This window comes from Cydia fagiglandana, chromosome Z (genome assembly GCF_963556715.1).
Source record: "Cydia fagiglandana chromosome Z, ilCydFagi1.1, whole genome shotgun sequence".
Classification (NCBI taxonomy): domain Eukaryota; kingdom Metazoa; phylum Arthropoda; class Insecta; order Lepidoptera; family Tortricidae; genus Cydia; species Cydia fagiglandana.
In genome coordinates this window covers 37,097,669-37,115,634 of record NC_085959.1, presented here as the reverse complement: position 1 = coordinate 37,115,634, position 17,966 = coordinate 37,097,669, and the positions used below count along the sequence as shown (strand labels likewise).

At 38.6% G+C, this 17,966-nt stretch overlaps 1 protein-coding gene and 1 long non-coding RNA gene across 2 annotated transcripts in view; both read left to right on the top strand.

Moving 5' to 3' along the window:
* The first annotated feature begins 502 nt into the window (after positions 1-502).
* On the top strand, positions 503-13,246 carry LOC134678628 (uncharacterized). Its single transcript, XM_063537267.1, has 16 exons — positions 503-825; positions 1,882-2,401; positions 3,078-3,237; positions 4,180-4,360; positions 4,844-4,897; positions 5,002-5,079; positions 5,405-5,825; positions 6,529-6,675; positions 7,086-7,129; positions 8,877-9,150; positions 9,745-9,916; positions 10,300-10,480; positions 10,644-10,718; positions 10,824-10,883; positions 11,334-11,393; positions 12,762-13,246. Exons 1-16 carry the CDS (start codon positions 792-794, stop codon positions 12,935-12,937), a joined length of 2,637 nt encoding a protein of 878 aa, XP_063393337.1. The 5' UTR covers positions 503-791; the 3' UTR covers positions 12,938-13,246.
* A 3,556-nt stretch (positions 13,247-16,802) lies between these two features.
* Positions 16,803-17,966, top strand: part of LOC134678651 (uncharacterized) — a 205,425-nt gene continuing 204,261 nt past the window's right edge. The window contains exon 1 of the long non-coding RNA XR_010100221.1: positions 16,803-16,946. This is a non-coding gene — a long non-coding RNA (uncharacterized LOC134678651). The remainder of the gene's footprint in view (positions 16,947-17,966) is intronic.

Genomic DNA, 17,966 nt, shown 5'->3' with positions numbered 1-17,966 from the left:
GTATGTTCCGAAACCAAAATGAGAAAGCATTATTATAAACTATAACTGTGCGATCTTGTACATATCTGCAGTTAGGACCAAAACACAACTAAAAATGTATATTGATAAATAGCGATGTAGCATTTACGACATATCACTCTCAGTAAAGGTTTTTGAAAATACTTTGACACCCCACTCTGTGTATGAATAGGCTATGTACCAAGTTTATGAACAGCCGAGTTGAACAGGATTGCTCCAAATAAGATGATGGAGTAATCAATTATTTTAAACCCTTTTTTATTAAATGATAGTTTTAGTACGTTTGTTAGCAACAAGTACAATAAACTTTCAATTTTATCGTTTATAATTACACAAAAAATATCCAAAAAATCTACTTTTCAAGTTGTCATGACAAAAAACTTCATTCATATATGTGATTTTCAATTTGGAACAGCCTTTGATTTGATTGACATTGACATTATTGACATATTGATATCGTTTCATTCATTCGTTTCTTGTTTCTTTGGTTTCTATATGGTTTCATTTCAACAACACAATCGCAAACTATATTTTTTTCAATGTATATGTTAAGTCTGCATTAAAACTAAAATTTAGCAATAACTATATCACTGTGAGAGATATGCGCTATCTTGTTCAGTATAATTTTTATTTGTTAGGTCATAATCAAAGAACACATGACGTTGTAATGAATTTAGTTATTTTGCATCGTTTTGGTACTTACATTTGGTGAATGTATAAAAACGAGCAAAAAAGCAGTCATAGCTTAATTTGAATGAAAGTGTCTTTAAAATATGGAATATCACACCAATAGACCGGCTCAAAACGGTAAGAAAACATTCACATGATAATTTTTGCAATTAAACGTGTTTTGTTGGACCCTTGAAGTATACATAAACGACGTGTTGATAAGTTAAGGGAACAAATACCCCAGCCAACACATTGCATCCTTGGGAGCACTAAAAATCCTACTATTATCCTTTTGTAACTCCACTATGATTGCTAGCATTCTGAGGCTGCATGGTTGTTTGCCACATATGTGGTATAAAAAGGTATACTAAGGTCAAGTATCAGACATACACCGTGTTTTTTTTTATTTCCGTTAATTTCAAGGGTGCATTCCTGAGCTTAAATCAAGTAACTTTCCCAAAGACACCAATATTCTAATTTACTCCATTTAGGAGATAATGAATAATTTATTTTTTTCCTATAAGGCCTCTACAAACGTGTTCACTTGCCTTAGGGCCGGTTTGCATATTGATTAGTATTTAGAATGAGTTCGTACATTTACTACTAAACTTAAGTACAATCTCGGTTGATCGATGTTCGAAATGACATTGATATGTCACAGATTTCAATTGTTTGGTTGAGTTAAATGTAATGCCAGTGTTACAACAACGCTATATGCTACATTTAATTACTTTTTAAACTTAAAAAAATAATTAAAAAAAAGCAGAAAATTTTTTTTTTTTGCAAATTAACTATACCAGTTATTTCTCTTATACGTACTTAACCATACCCCGAAGTTAACGGAATTCAATAAAAACACGGTGTATAATAGACTAATATGACTATACATTTATGACTCAATTTCTAATTGACTAGTATTTGCTGCCATAATGCCAGGGCCCTGCAAACTGATAGTTGATTAACGCATTCACTGCCACCCTCTTTTCCTGGACATTCACCAGGTGCCGCACTTTGCTGCCACTATATATTATGAACGCGTCTGTGCGTCATAGGCACAGGGTGAAAGTCACGGTGACGCATATATGTGTCGGTGGCAGTGAATGTGTTAATGATTATGGTTATATTGGATATTTGTCACATGCTTGCATTTCTTGTAATTTATCAACAAATGAAAAAACTTGTTTATGTTTACAGTGCCAAAAGTCATAAAGGTTGTTAGTTTGAAGAGATTCCTGCCAGAAACACCACTAGAGGTAACACCTAAATTAAAAAGACCTTGGCATAAGCCGGTTTTACGTACATCATCATATACTGATGCAAGTAAAGAGAAGGTTCATGTTGAAAACCCTATGGTTGATATAGCCAAAGTCCCAGAAAATCAGGGTACAATAGACAATACAAGTGACACACAAAATTACTTACACTTTAATGAAAAACAAGTGCGAAGCAATGTTAGCAAAATCAAGTTTAGAAATTGCTCGCATACCCATGAAGAATTATCCCGGCTTCATGAGCATACTGATGAGACATTAGTGAAAGTTGGCGATGTGTTTGATTCTCGGGAATCCTTTAAGCAGTATTTAAATGATAATGCCAAGAGATGGCGCTACTACTATGTTTGCCGGAATAGCAAGAAAACATATATAGAGTACAACTGCATTTGTATGGCATATAATGTTAAGGAGAGAGAAGTGGTGATAAGAAAACAGAAGAAGTAAGTTTATATGTTTAACCTTTTACATAGACTGATTTGTAAGACTAATACTATTTCCAGCTCATTATTATGCTGCAGTATGATAAATAAGACAAAACTTCATGTAATTTCATACCAGTGGCGATGCGAGCACCCTTGATGAAGAATTCTATGACGGTTAAAATATTAATTAATATCCAACTGAAACCAGACTTTTTTTGCAGAAACTGAGGGTTCAGTTTTGCTGTAGTTGCGTCCGAAGCCAAACATTCGGTAGGACACTACCGAAAATACGGTTTCGGCGCGGGCAAAAGGTTGAGCAGTTTTTTGGTCGAAACTAACCATAGGACGAAACATGATTTTTATGCCGTAACCTATCTACACCAACTTAGGATGAACAGTAATATTATTACAAAGTTGATATCAAATCGCTGGCCCAATATTACAGGGTTCTATGTTACATTTTCAAGTTGAAATTCGACTTAATGTCACTGTTCAAATTTTAGTTAGATAAAAGTGAAACATAGAACCCTGTAATATTGGGCCAGCGAAATGGCATTTAGCGAACTCAGAGCCATCGACTGAACAGAAACGGCTTTGGACAGAGTAGCATGGCGGTATTTGGTGTCAGAGGCCAAGGTCCACTTCGGGTCGTTGCGCCACAGCAGTAAGTAAGAAATGGCATTTATCATTGCAGGCGAACAACCGCCTGCCCTTGCAAAGTGCGGCTGACGATCAACCAGGCAAACAAAGTGATTGTGTACTACGTGTGCAACCACCACGACCACCCCACGACCGACAGCGAGTTCCACCACTACCCCCATGCTAAATACCTGCCTCAACATGTTAAAGAGGAGGTGCGTAAAGCAAAATGAACTTTATTAGGTAAATATTAAGAGTAATTTGCTACTGGCACTGCCTACTACGCCTTAACGGAAAACTTCGCAATAATAACAGATGGACTGACGGAGCTATAGTCTATTCTATCAGTTAGTTAGACTAACGATTTATATAAGAATACGTTAAAAAATCATATAGGGTCTAAGACATAAAGTATTTTGTACAAAAAGATGTTAATTTGTCTGAATAGGTTTGATAAATATATGTATTATAGTCTTTCAATCAAAAAAATCAAACGTGAAATTCTGATTGCCTATAGGAAATCGACTATTCACGCCTACTTTTTAAAATTTGCTGCCCTTTTCTGCTGACAAATTGACCCTACCCTAATGTCATCGTGATATTTTTTGGAATAACTTTTAACAATGTAAACGTCGGCATGATCCGCCTAAGAGGAGATGGCGGGACGACTTAGACGCATTTCTCAGCAACTGGACGGATACTGCGGTTAAACGGGGAGATTGGAAGTCTAGTGGGGATGCCTTTGCCCAGCAGTTGGACACTACATAGGCTCTTCATAAAAAAAAAACCAGGCAAGTGCGAGTCGGACTCGCGCACGAAGGGTTCCGTACCATAATGCAAAAAAAAACCAAAAAGAAGCAAAAAAATGGTCACCCATCCAAGTACTGACCACTCCCGACGTTGCTTAACTTTGGTCAAAAATCACGTTTGTTGTATGGGAGCCCCATTTAAATCCTTATTTTATTCTGGTTTTAGTATTTGTTGTTATAGCGGCAACAGAAATACATCATCTGTGAAAATTTCAACTGTCTCGTCAACCGCCTGGTGACAGACGGACGGACGGACGGACGGACGGACGGACAGCGAAGTCTTAGTAATAGGGTCCCGTTTTACCCTTTGGGTACGGAACCCTAAAAACTATTAACCGACTTTTTCAGTTCCTGGATTTGACGTACCTCGGTTTGGACGTGGACCTGATACAGAAGTACATCCACTCCGTTGTCGGCCTCACCATCAAGAAGAAGGACATCTGGTCCTACGCTTATAGGTTTAAAAGGAAAATATTCAATAGAAGTATAAGTGCAGAACGGCTGAAATACATGGAAGGTTTAATTGCAAGTAAGCTAAAAACTTTTAACCCCATTTTCAACCCCTAGAAGGTAATTCGGAAATCCTTTCTTAAAAACTTTTGAAGAATATGTCTTTTATAATTTAAACACAGATTTCTTGAATAGTTGGAATTTGAACTGCATGTTGGCTGTTTCTAAAGGGGTCCACTGATTAACAGTCCGTCGGTCGGAATCGGCCTGTCAGTTAGAACAAAGAGTTGACAGTTCCGAACAACTGACCGGCAGATACCATCCGGAGGACTGTTAATCAGTGGGCCCCGGTTAAGTAACGGAATTCTTTAGGTGCCTATGTTCACAAATGTTTGAATTTTTAAGTTTTCTGCCACAATCTCACAGTATTTTCAAGGCATTTCCCTGGCTATACCTATTCGCAAATTCCCAAGAGATTCCGCTTATATAATTATAATAAAAATTTAAAGGAAAGGACAAATATATATATATGAGATGAGGTACGTGTTTATTTTTCTTTCAGAAATTCGAGACACGTACGATCCGCCATTAGAAACTAAGCAACATGAATTGCCAAGTAAGCATGTTATTTATTAATAGGTTTATGAGCAGACAACGCCTTATGACATTAAGTCCGCTCCTTTTACTTAAAGGTTTTTAACAATTCGATTTTTATTTTAGACGAACATACCGAAGTTGTCCTTTCCATCGAAGAAGTTGATTTGAGACAGGGTGGGACACTTAAAATTGGGGAAAAAGGTAAGCGCTTTTCAAACCTTCATATGCTTATGAAACTATTAGAGTTCTGATCTTGCGATTTTGGCTAATAAGCCTATGTAAAACGCTTTCTAACGGTAGATAGGTAATATTTGTTCCTATTATTACAGTGACAGATATCACATCCATTATATCATCCTCCTAAGTCCTGAGTTCCTTTAAAAAGAACAAATTAAAATCGAATTTTGAACTATAATGGAATAAAAGAAGATTCTAAATTTAAAACTGCAAAATTGACTGGGTCTTAGGAGGATAAATTATGACTAGCTTTGTTATACCTGCTATTCTCGACAACATTTTGTTTCAGCTAATCCCACGATAGAGACGTTGACCGACGATCTAACCCTAAACTATAGCACAGACCTCAACCAAGTTCTCGGTGATACCACAGACAACACAGAAGTTATAGTCCAGTACATAAACGAAGAAGGTATATTATGCGACGAAAACGGTACACCGGTTACCAACAGTTCTGCTATAATGAAATTTATTAACAACTACGCGTATGTACCTGTTCAAGACTTGCAGCAAACTGTGTTCAGTGAAATCACTGTAAAGGAGCCTTTTGATTATGTGCGAGATGATACGGTGATTTACAATAATGAACCCTATGTGGAAGAGACGGGAGGTGCAGTTTTGAATGACGTCACTGAATTATTAGATGGCAACGTTAGTTTGGAGAGCTCAAAGCAAGACGAGGCTGTGATATGCGATAGTTATCAAAAGAGGTAATAATAAGAATAGCATACATTTTTTTGTAATGTGTTTATGTGTATTTTGTATTGTTTTGTATGTTTTATTTTTATATTCATATTATAAATGATCTAGCCTAAGAAGTAAAATAAATAAAGATTATAATGGCCTATACATTCAGCTCTATAGAATATGGATAGAAAGAAATTCAAACTGAATCGACAAAGAAATCTATTTAACTATGGAATGCTCACAGAATTTCCGTATACTACATACATTCTATATAAAAGCATTTTTACCCAAGCTGAAACTGAGACAATCGCTTCTGCTCGGCCAAAGAAAGACCGCACATATCTTCTAAGAATAGATGTCGCGACGAAATAAAACTCTAATGCTCAACAATTTTCAGCTAATAACTAACCGGATTACTCGGAACTTTACTTTCAACGTCTGCATTAGTTGTAAATTGTTGAGTAATACACTTTTTGTCAGTCGCGACGCTTGTGACATCTAGTGTCAAGTAGTGGTACTGATAAATCCGCTACTGGACACTAGATGTCCACTACGAAAATAAGAAACCAGTAAGAAGCGTTTTGGTACCATAACTGATGATAAACTGATGTATGCAGTGAGCACTCTATGTTTACTTATTCCTCTATGCTTATTCTTAACCCTTCTAATATAACAGGAGGCTCTGGCTAAGTATTTTTACTTGTTTATATTAGTACTTGTTTCCAGGTTGTCGCCTACCCCCGACAATCCCGCTGTGTACGCAGAAATGGATAATTTTAAGAAGTATTACTACGTTGATCATCGGTATTATATTCCATATGAAGAGCAGAAAAGAAAAGAAAAGAGTGTTCAGCATAAAGCACATTCTTATGGGTATATAATAACTTATCAATTTGTCATTACAACATATATTGTACTCTTTTCTCCATAACTTATATTATATATATGGGCATTTTCACTTAATTGAACACCTTTAACGGCCGGTTAGCAATCGTTACAAAACTGTCAATGTCAAATTGACGGTCAATGTCAAATCCCATACATTTTGTCAGGAATGTAACGGTTAGACGTTACTGAAACACGACTTAAGTCGCGCTTAACTTGTACAAGTTAAATGAAAATGCCCATATAGTCTGTGCGGAAAGAGGAGAGTCGTGAAATGTAGGAGAGCCCATACATTCTACGACTCTTCTCTTTCCACACAGACCCTAAGTATATTTTTAGTTCTACAAATGAGAAAGACTACTAAAAGTAATATATGTATTTCTTATTGGTTTTACCAGTGGCACCAAGCCGTCCGGCCTGTCTCGCGAGGAATTCATAAAAGGTAATCCGTTTTTATTCTTTCACAATTGTAAAGGAATATTATGACCGACATTTTTAAGTGCGAAGAGGCAACATACAGATAGATAGATAGATAGTGTTACTTTCGCATTTATAACGGTCCATTGAATTTACTTACCTAATAAACTTACTAGCTAGAGAGCAAGACAAGTTTGCAACGTTTTTGATAGCACACGCAGTGCAAGTGTTATTTATACGAGTACGTCATAATTTCAATGAAGTTTGACATTTAAAATAAGTAAAATAACACTTCCACTGCATGGGCTATTAAAATCGCTGCAGACTTTTCTTGGTCTTCTTTGGTTTAATTTACGTTCTGAACTAAAAACTTCGCGGGGCTCCGTGACATGACAAAAACGCTGGCTGATTTCGCCTATTTTGAAATTGACAATCATTCAGAAAAAGAACATTCCATTTCATTCAAATCAGTCTGGCTTGTCATTTATTTCATAATTCCGCTGTTGAAATGCGGTTTGTTTTGATATTTTATAAATTGTATACAAAATTATGAGTAGCAATTGTGATGTGCGAAGCTTGATGGGTTTCGAAACGACGGAGGCCGAGCCGTCGGCCTCCGCCAAGGCGATAGCCAGTGACATAGAAGCCCTGTGCGTACCTACTGGGAAGGCGTTGACCACATTCCTACGGCGGAAGCGGAATGGGGCCAAACTTGTGGATATATTGTCGCATTTGAGGAAGAAGATCTGTGATACGCATACGGAGCAATTGAGCCACAATGTTGCTTCGTGTTTGGATGCGGGGACCGCTTATGGATTTTTGGAGAGAAAGGGGTCGTCGTATTGTATGACTCGTGCTATGGATCAGGCTAGAGACTTACCAAGAGGAGACCCGAATGATCCCAGGGAAATGCAATCGGAGCCGTCAGACAGGTGCCGCCGCCGCCGCCGCCGCTGCCGCCGCCGCAGACGGCGCCGCCGTTCGTGCTGCTGTCGCAGGCGCCGATATCGACGCCGCCGTCGTCGTTAAAATAACATATATTGTTTTTGTAATGTGATGTTTTTGTGTTGTAATGTTTTTGTATTGTGCCGTTTTTGTATTGTCATGTTTGTTTTGTAATGTAATGTTTTTGTTGTAATAAAATCTATCTCAAATTTGTTTTTGAACTCTGATCACTCGTCTGTCCGTCTGTCACAGCTTACACAGCATACCGTGATTATCTTGGTAATCACGGTCCATATCACGGTCGAAATAAGTTAAATAAGGTTTACATTACACCCATAGTGATCTCTATTGTTGCTTACTAAATAGATAATAGGAATTATTTTTTAATGAAGGAACCCATGCATTTCTGACGAAATATGTTGAGTTCGTCTATAGTTCCAGTTAGTGCTAAATCAGTTTCGAGTCAAAAATGGGTACCTATTTTCATCCGAGTTACAAGTATAGTGTGATTGTAACTCGGAAGAACCACCTATTTACGATACGGCTCTTCGTTTTGAATACGAGGAAATTAAAACGCGTCTATACTTATAAGTAAGTATTTTAAAAGATGGAATATACTTGTACTATATTTTGAGGTAATTTTCACTAAACTGAGTTGATTTATAGAACTGATAGTTAAAAAATACAATGAAATTATACAACTAATCCATTTTGAACCGAATTTTCATTGCTTATTGTAAAAATGTAGGAAATTAAATCTCCCTAGGATCGAAACTAATCACTTTCACCCGCCATTCTCAGAGCATGAATGAAAACACTATTTCCAGCTCCCGATTTTGTCTGCCACCCGACGCCAATCCGCCACTGCTCCGGGCACGAGCACCTCACCCTCCTCGCCGACGCTGACACCATCTTGCCCGGGGCCCGGTTCCTCACGCACGACGTTTTCCTTACGTACATAAACGAGAGGGCCAACCGCTGGTTCTTCTATTACTCGCTGATGGAGAGCGGCAAGGCCCCGGAGCATTATGTCTATAAATGCGTTTACGGGAAGACTAGAGTGTCAAAAAACGCTTATCGCGCCAAGGGATTGAGAAAAAGGTAATTATAGTTATATTATAGTACCTATAGATAATTTTATTCGTGAGCACAAACACAAATTAGAAAATTATACAAAACAGAGAAACATAAAAAGGAGAAAGTGCCACGAAATGGCCACGAATGGACGTTTCCATACGTGGGCCAACCGCCGGTTCTTCCGTTACTCGCTGATGGAGAGTGGCAAAGATAATAGTTATATAGAGTGGATAAGATAATGTTCCAATATTATGCGCAACAAAAAACTCTCGTTTTCATTCTTACCAACTTCGCATCAAAACGAATTTGTTAATTAAAGATGGGGTCATACTAGAGTCGGATCAATTTAACTCTGCTTAGGCAGACTTAGCGTCACTTGCACGATCCCACTAAACCGGGGTTAACCGGTTAAATCGTTAACCTAGTATCAAATTGTACTGGTAACCATGGTAGCTCCAGGTTTAGCCGGTTAACGTCGGGTTCGTGACATGGTGCAAGTGGACCTTATAAAGTGTGGAGGGTCACAAGGAACAGTAAATATCCACAGTTGAAAATAAGCAGAACTTGCCCTACTAGTCGAAGATATGTACGATAATTTGACAAAGCGGAATATTTCAGAAACAGGCTGACCACGGAATGCCCCTGCCAGATCCGCCTTAGGCGGTTAGAAGCTGACCCGACGTACCTCACCGTGTTATACTCGTGCAACCATCACGACCACGAGTTGGACTCTGCACAGTTCACAGCGCAACCGCACAGCCGCAGACTCCCGTCTGTCATTAAGGAGGAGGTAACGTAGCATGATATAACAGGTATCTGGGAGACCGAGCTTTGCTCGGAAAACATGCCAATAAAAAATAATAATGCGTATTTTCCCAGAAATAAGACCTAGCTAGATCGATTATTCGCCCCCGAATTCCTCCATATAGCATATTTCATCGAAATCGTTAGAGCCGTTTCCGAGGACCCCGAAATATCTGATACCTTTACCTTGCGTTCTGGACCGTTCGCGATGTAGACTAAAATTGATATAGGCAAAATATTACATTAGTCATTTTGCGTTCTAGACCGTCTGCGAATAACCTGTCCAGCCCATGTTAGGCTTCAATGGAAATTCTTGTTCTAATATAAAATAATCTCTTTACTGAAAAATCTTTCTATATATTTTACCAGGTGAAAGATCTGATAACCCTCGGCGTAGGCGCAGACGTTCTCCGGAAATACGTGTTCGCAGAAACCGGAGTCCGGGTGTACGGAAAGTATTTCCACAACGTGCGGACCGGGATGAGAGCGCGCGGCGAGCAGAGACATTATAACGAGGAGCGAATCGAAGCGCTCACTAAGAAGATCAGAGGTTAGTCTTCTGTCTCTCTTTTTAGGATTCCGTAGTCAATTAGGCTCCCTTATAGTTTCGCCATGTCAGTCTGTCTGTCCGAGGCTTTGCTCCGTGACCGTTAGTGATAGAAAGCTGCCATTTGTTAATCAACTTTGGTGTATAATGGTGCTTGTATTTACAGATTTGGAAGCGACATATGGAAATGCAGCCAAAGAAAACCCACAAGCACAACAGAGGAAACTGCCTAACATACTAAGTTAGTATAACAAATAGAAAATAGGTAAATGAGGGCGATATGGCAAAGTTTTTAATTCTCGACACCAAAATGTAGGTTTGACAAGTATTATATTTTTATTACCAGGTCAAAAGAAAGAATGCATCACGCAGGGGGGCCAGGATCAAACTGTAACCCAAACTCAAGGTACCTAACCAATAAAAGACGTAATGATTCGAAAATCACGGTATGACTTTAAGACTAAAGTGGATGACCGCTTCTACATGCAAACTTGTACATTTCGTCACTAGATATTAATATTATAGAAATTAATTTAACATAATTTGATGTAGGTCAGGTACTTATATTAACCACGGCGACTGCGCTTTCTTTAAACGGTTTTCAATTGATAAGAGTTGGGAGCAGAAGAGTCGGAACTATGTTTGTATGGAGCGGCGGCCGTCCACTTTCCTCCATATTATTTAAATATGTTATGAGGTAAGGTAATATAAGTACATATTTCTTTAATTTCTGAATATTATGAGTTATGAGCGTACGACTTGAGGTGTGCTTGACATTCAAAGTACCGTAATTTGTTGAACTCGTATCAGCTGTGTGTTGCCATGTAGCTATATTAAAGTATAAATTTCTTTTCAGAATATTGTGAGCTTTCGGACAGAGATGATTTTGCTGAGGAAGTCTACATAATGCAAACTGGTAGGTTTTTTATTGTACACACTATTTCATTTTAATTTTAACCTTTATAGGAAAATTAATAAATAACGAATTAATAAATTATCGATTCTTACAGGCGTCAGGACGTATGTAAGAATCGATAATTGTTTTTTCACCACACTAGCTCGGAAACGCTTACTTTGCACTTCAAAAACTGATAGCAAAGTTGCATTTTATTCATATGTGAGGCAAAGTAATCAAATGCAAATTTTGAGTTGTTTTCTTATGTTTGCTGGTAGAATTGACTTTTAAATAATAAATATTTAATAACATTCATTTGGATTTGTTTTGCTTTGATTTTGTTTGATATTTTACATTTAATATTTGCTTCAGTTTGGTGTGGTGAAAAATTTTGTGTTTCACTCGGGGGCAAATTTTGTTTACCCCTCGTGCTTTGAAACCCTCGCATCGCTCAAGATTCCACTTCTCGAACCACTCGCTACGCTCGTGGTTCAATTTTGGAATCTTTCGCATGCTCGGGTATCAATACTAGCACGAGCGGTTAAACATTGCCCCTTTGTAAAACAAATAACTCTTATCAGCCCCTAAATAAGCCTTTGTTTTTAGTAAATATAGATGGTCAAGCAAATCTTGTCAGTAGAAAAAGGCGCGAAATTCAAATTTTCTATGAGACGCTATCCCTTCGCGCCTACATTTTTCAAATTGGCCGCCTTTTTCTACTGACTAGATCTGCTTGACCAAGTATAGTAAATCGAACATACTTAATGGTCGATTCAACTTTCTTTGGTATTTAAATTACCCAAACGTGCATTTTTCTGGTAGTTATTAGACCTTTATACAATAAGCATGGGCCATCTAAGAAAAGAAGCACGATAATACATATAACGTGGTATAAGAGTTCTAACAAACTATGCTACTGTTGACGAGACAGAATAACAACAATAAATAGTTTATTCACCCTAATACAAACTTACAACAAAATACTTGGTAAAACCACAAAAAATGCGTCAATAATTTGTGTACACGATCGCCTAGATATTAAGGTACCTATTGTATAATTATATAATATCGATATTTTACACTTTACATTGTGAGTGACGTCATACTTAGAGCATTTAATAACTGGAGTCTTTAAGAGCTTACCCCTCTGCCAAAAAACTTGTGCAAACTTTTGTATGGACTGACATGGCTATTTGTATGTTACGTACAAATCATGTAGAAATAGCCATACATTTGACGTCCCCTACCCCGCAAAAATCGGCAGACTGTTTCGTACAGAAAATGACAGCCATGACGTCTCCAGTTACTACACATGCTCTAAGGCGACATACGCAATATACGCATAACTTTTTTAATGAGTTTTCAGTGCACTATCTCTTTATTTACCAGATACTCCACCTCTGGAAGACACAGCGAAGCAGAGTAGACTTGAGACGCGACTGCAGAGCCTATCGTACCAGGACATCGTCAATACGGTGATCCAATTGCAGGACTCGGTGCGGTGTGATGGTGTACGGAGCGACGCGCATGTTATGGATACGAGTGATTTGGATAATATTGGATAGCGGCCAGATAACAAGCCAGATTTATAATAACGATACGGCCAATTTTTATATTGCTGTCGATTTTTTGCCGTCATATTTTGACAGGTTTCTATACATTTTGGTGGTCCCTAACAAGCGTGATTTCACTGTAGGTATGTCCTATAAAATCTTCAGTGGAGTTACGAAAATACCATAAGTTTTGGTAACTCAGTGAAGGTTTTTTATGAATTGGTTGAACGATTTGTACCCATTATTATGCAACGAGGTCAGGATTTATATAGTGTATATTGAAATCAGTAAAATATGAAATAAAATTGTAATATTTTATAACAGCGCTGTTTTTTTTCTCTTAACCCCTCCGATTTCAATGAGTGGCGTAAATTTCGTCTCGGTTTTTGACACATTTACTACTTTAACATAATAACCTATTGTAAAAGATACAGTCTCTACCTCTAGGTACATACACCAATTACACATATACATACATACTTTGATACTTAGGTATGTTTCTCACATAATTTTGACTTAAGGTGGCCACTGACGAGCCTTCCAACAGTCCAAATAGCGTGGCTGCAATCCAAAATCGGTCCGTGAATGTCAATAACGTGCAATGTTTAATATTAGGATGCCGTCCATTTGGATGAATCCATTGTAACGGCATCCATTTGGAAAACTCTTCAGTGGCCTGCTTTACGACCGCATGCATCCAAGTCTTCAACCAGACCTACCAATCGCCTGAGTTAAGTTGTGATCATGTAGTCGGTTTTTAAAATCAACGTAAACATCCTCATCCGTAAATTGCTATTCCATACATCACACGGAACAAAAAACGCACGCAAAAACCGAAGTGATACGTCAATCTCAAAGTGAAAGTGACTTATCAGGCAGCATTGTCTGCGGTCCTTTCAAATATGAAGCCAGTTTCGCTTATGTTAATGTGGCTGTGATGAAATTATTGAACCGTGTAATGAAAACACTGTGACGAATACTTTCAGCTCGCTTTAATATTTTAGTCTAAAGGCTCCACTGAGCCTTGGATCATGCTCAAGTTTTAAAGGTGGGTACAGATTAGTAATGTTTGCTTGTAATCAGTCTTGTTTGCACATTATGCGCCAAACACTTGAGGCAAGATGCCTCAAAAGCCATTTTTCTTTGACGATTAACTGCTCCGCACAGGGAAACCGTCGCCACATACACTCCTGAGAAGTGATTTAAAGTTTTAAACTAATTAGCAATAGTCCTTACGAGGAAACCTGGGCGTGCGCGACATCGCCGATAAAATGCAGGAGAGCAGGCTGCAATGGTATGGTCACAAAAAGAAGCGAGGCCTTCTGACTACGTAGGAATTTTGGCACTACAACTTTCCATCCCAGGTCGAAGATACAGGGGCAGACCCAGAACAAGATGGAACGATATAGTGCTAAAGGACATGAGTGAGTGCAAGTTATCCGAGGACGATGTCGTGGACAGGGCAAAGTGGAGAAGTTTAAGCAGGAAAGCTGACCCCACTAATACCATGTGGGATAGATAGTTAGGAGGGGAGAGAGAGAGAGAGAGAGTAATAGTCCTTACCAAAGATTATTTAGAGAAAATCAATGGCTCCGATATTTGACAACCTAATCTCACGAATTACCTACTGCAGTACTGGCTTTTCCTAATGCATCCGGTCTCTTCACAGAGAGAAACAAGGCCTTATTGGGATAAATTAGTCTTTTCCTTGATCGAAGAGCGTCAGGAGCCCTAATATGAACCCGTATGGCGTCTGATCTATAGGTATACCTCACGCTTAACCACGAGGCCAAAAGCATCCTCCTTATACACGGTAGCTAAAAAATAACTGCATTCCTGTTGCCAGACTGACTGAGCTTTTACTGTGGGACCAACCCGGAAACCGCAAAATAAATATTACCCTCCCATAGAAAAAAGACCAGCCAAAATGTATGTAACAGCCAAATTTTGTCATCTTGGCTATGCAGCCTGTACCTACTTCAAGCACGGCTGAACCACCGTTGCAGTAACGAGCTATACGCGATATAAACGAAAATTAACGATTGTTACACAGCTTGGTTATGTAATAGTTTTATTTGATGTTAGGTAAATATACGCACCTTTTCATTTCATAGTTCCGGTTGCCTATATTGCAAAGGTCAACGGTTTTGCAATTTTAGTGCTAAGGATCTCATAATAATAATTTTTAAGAAAAAAAAACCGACTTCTATGGGGGCCGGTGAAAGATTATTGTAGATGGTACACTATGTAGAAAAGGAGGTAAAACCACCCACTTTTCTACTAGCATTTCGCTTCTGTAAGGGTCGTAATTCTAGCCTAACCTAACCCACTTCTCTGATAGCAGTTCGGTTCTGTGAGGATCGCAGTTCAAACCTAACCTAACCCACTTAACGGCGCATGCGGTGCGGTGTACGGGGGTTTAAGCGGGAGGGGCTAGTAAGATTGGCATCATCATACTTATATACTTACACATTTTATGGTAGGTAATCATAGTGGTTTATTTAGTTAAGGTATCATAGTGGTTTTCCGGGTCAAGGTCCGGTTCCGAGTCCGGGTCTGAGTCCGGGTCCGAGTCCGGGTCCGAGCCCGGGTTCGAGTGCAGGTCCGGGTCCGGGTCCGAACCGGATCCGGGTATGAGTCCGGTTCTGGGTCCGAGTCCGGGACCCAGTCCAAGTCAAAATCGAAATTCGTAATCACCAAATGTGTACTATGCGTTGTTGAAGAGTTCTATTCTGGTAATCATCAGCAGTTCCATTTCATCAAATGCGACAGTTTTTAATGTAAATGCTTGATTTTATGATGAAAATACAAAAAAATCTATGCGTATCCCTTTAATATTTGAGGAGTTCCCTCGATTCCTTATGGATCCCATCATCAGAACTCGAGCTTGACAAAAATGTGGCTTAAAAACTTAACTTGCTTAACAAACATAACGAAGAGGAAAAATCGCCAAACGTGAACTATGCGTCGTTGAAGAGTTCTGTTCTGATCATCATCAGCAGTTCCACTTCATCAAATGCGACAGTTTTTAATGAAAATGCTTAATTTTCTGATGTAAATACAAATATCTCTATACGCATGCCTTTAAGATTTGAGGAGTTCTCTCGATTCCTCATGGATCCCATCATCAGAACTCGAGCTTGACAAAAATGTGCATTAAAAACTGAACTTGCTTAGCAAACATAACGAAGAGGACAAATCGCCAACCGTGAACTATGCGTCGTTGAGGAGTTCCGTTCTGATCATCATCAGCAGTTCCACTTCATCAAATGTCACTCTTTTGGATGTATATGCTTGATTTGATGATAAAAACCCAAAAATCACTATATGTATGCCTTTAAGATTTGAGGAGTTCCCTCGATTCCTCATGGAACCCATCATCAGAACTGGGTTTTGACAGAAACGGGACCAATCTGTATGCATATACATTCAATCAAAAAAATAATTTTCAAAATCGGTCCAGTAATGACGGAGATATGGGGTAACAAACATAAAAAATAAAAAAAATAAAAATAAAAATAAACATACAACCGAATTGATAACCTCCTCCTTTGGGATTTGGAAGTCGGTTAAAAAGTATACGGTCTCGCGACTCTAACCGCCAGGAACTTCTTAGATCGGTGATGGAAAATTACCCCGTGTCCTACCTATTACATAGATGTCGCCTTTCTTTACGTCCTTTGCGATTGTTAAAATGCAACAGCATACCTGTCCTAACCTCACTACGCCATCTACGAGTACGTGGTGATCTTAACCGAAATGGTTCTGTTCTGATAGTTGTTTCAAAGCGTTGAATCTTTCATCAATTGTGTTTATACGTGAAAAGTTTATCTTCCTTATTTTTACTCTTTACGCAACTTATACTCGTAAACAGGCCGCGTAGCCAAGATGCCGATCGCTTACGCTTCGTAGCGATCGAAACGCAACTGTCACTGTCGCACTAATATGGAGGTGTGATGGAGAGACATAATGGTTTTCGTTGTCGAAGCGATAGCGATTGTAACCTTGGCTAGGCCGGCAGGTAATATGTACGCAAAGTTCGAGTAGCTAGTGGTATTTACCTGTAGGTACTGATCAGTAGGTACCTTGCTACATACCAAAGCGATAAAAACACGAACAAAAGTATAACTATTATGTATAAATATGCCAACTTAATTATGAATAATGATGGAAAACGTAGGTGGAAAATGAGATTGACTATTTACTTCGGCACGTGAAGTTAGCTAAATGTTAATAACCAACTTTAATAAACTTGCTTTGAAAAACTTTGTACGCTATCACACACTTATTACACTCCCTTTTAGCTAGCTACCCTTGGTAACCGCAATAGTTATAAATAAATAATTAAATATTAGGTAGGAACAAGTAGGTACTTGTGATAAACACACAAATAAAAGCTCTTATCTACGAAGTCGAATCCGGGATCTCCTGTCTCGTAGGCAGGGTCACTGCCCTCATATAATATGAGGCCCAATATGAGGCCCTCAACGCATACGAGTACCTAAATACATGTGTCGCAAACGAGTACCTACCTAAATACATGTGGTATTCATGAAATATAATATCTTACCTTTAAAAGTTAAAGCGAAATTTCATAGGTATATTCTTTCTACTTTGCTCAAATAAATACCGTTAAAACAAAAATTGGCCAACATAAAAAAAAACTGGTTTTAAAAACCAATGCATTCTGCGTGACGTTTTAACTGTAGACTTGGAATAAATCGATAGTTCCGAGTCGACCTTCAGGCTGTTCCTGATTCACATACCACACTGGCGACCTTTCATTCCTTCTTTCTAGTCGTTTCACCTGTAATAAAACCTGGGCTATAACCGCGAAAATCGAAGTTCGCAAATTGTGGGGATTTTTCTCTGTCACTCTAATTACGCCTTCGTTGGAGTAAAAGAGAAAGATCCCCGCAATTTGCGAATTTCGGTTTTCGCGGTAGCCGCTCTGAGGGCCTACCGCAAACCACGGTCGACGTCTTGCCTCTATGTCGCACTTGTAAATTCGTACGTAAGTGTGATAGGGAGGTAACACGTC

Bases quoted from the DNA above. Each gene is read 5' to 3' on its own strand.
- LOC134678628 (XM_063537267.1), top strand. From the start codon at position 792: ATGGAATATCACACCAATAGACCGGCTCAAAACG. The intron at 4,361-4,843 runs GTAAGCTAAAAA...TTTTTCTTTCAG, and splicing joins CATGGAAGGTTTAATTGCAA to AAATTCGAGACACGTACGAT. The intron at 10,481-10,643 runs GTTAGTCTTCTG...TTGTATTTACAG, and splicing joins GCTCACTAAGAAGATCAGAG to ATTTGGAAGCGACATATGGA.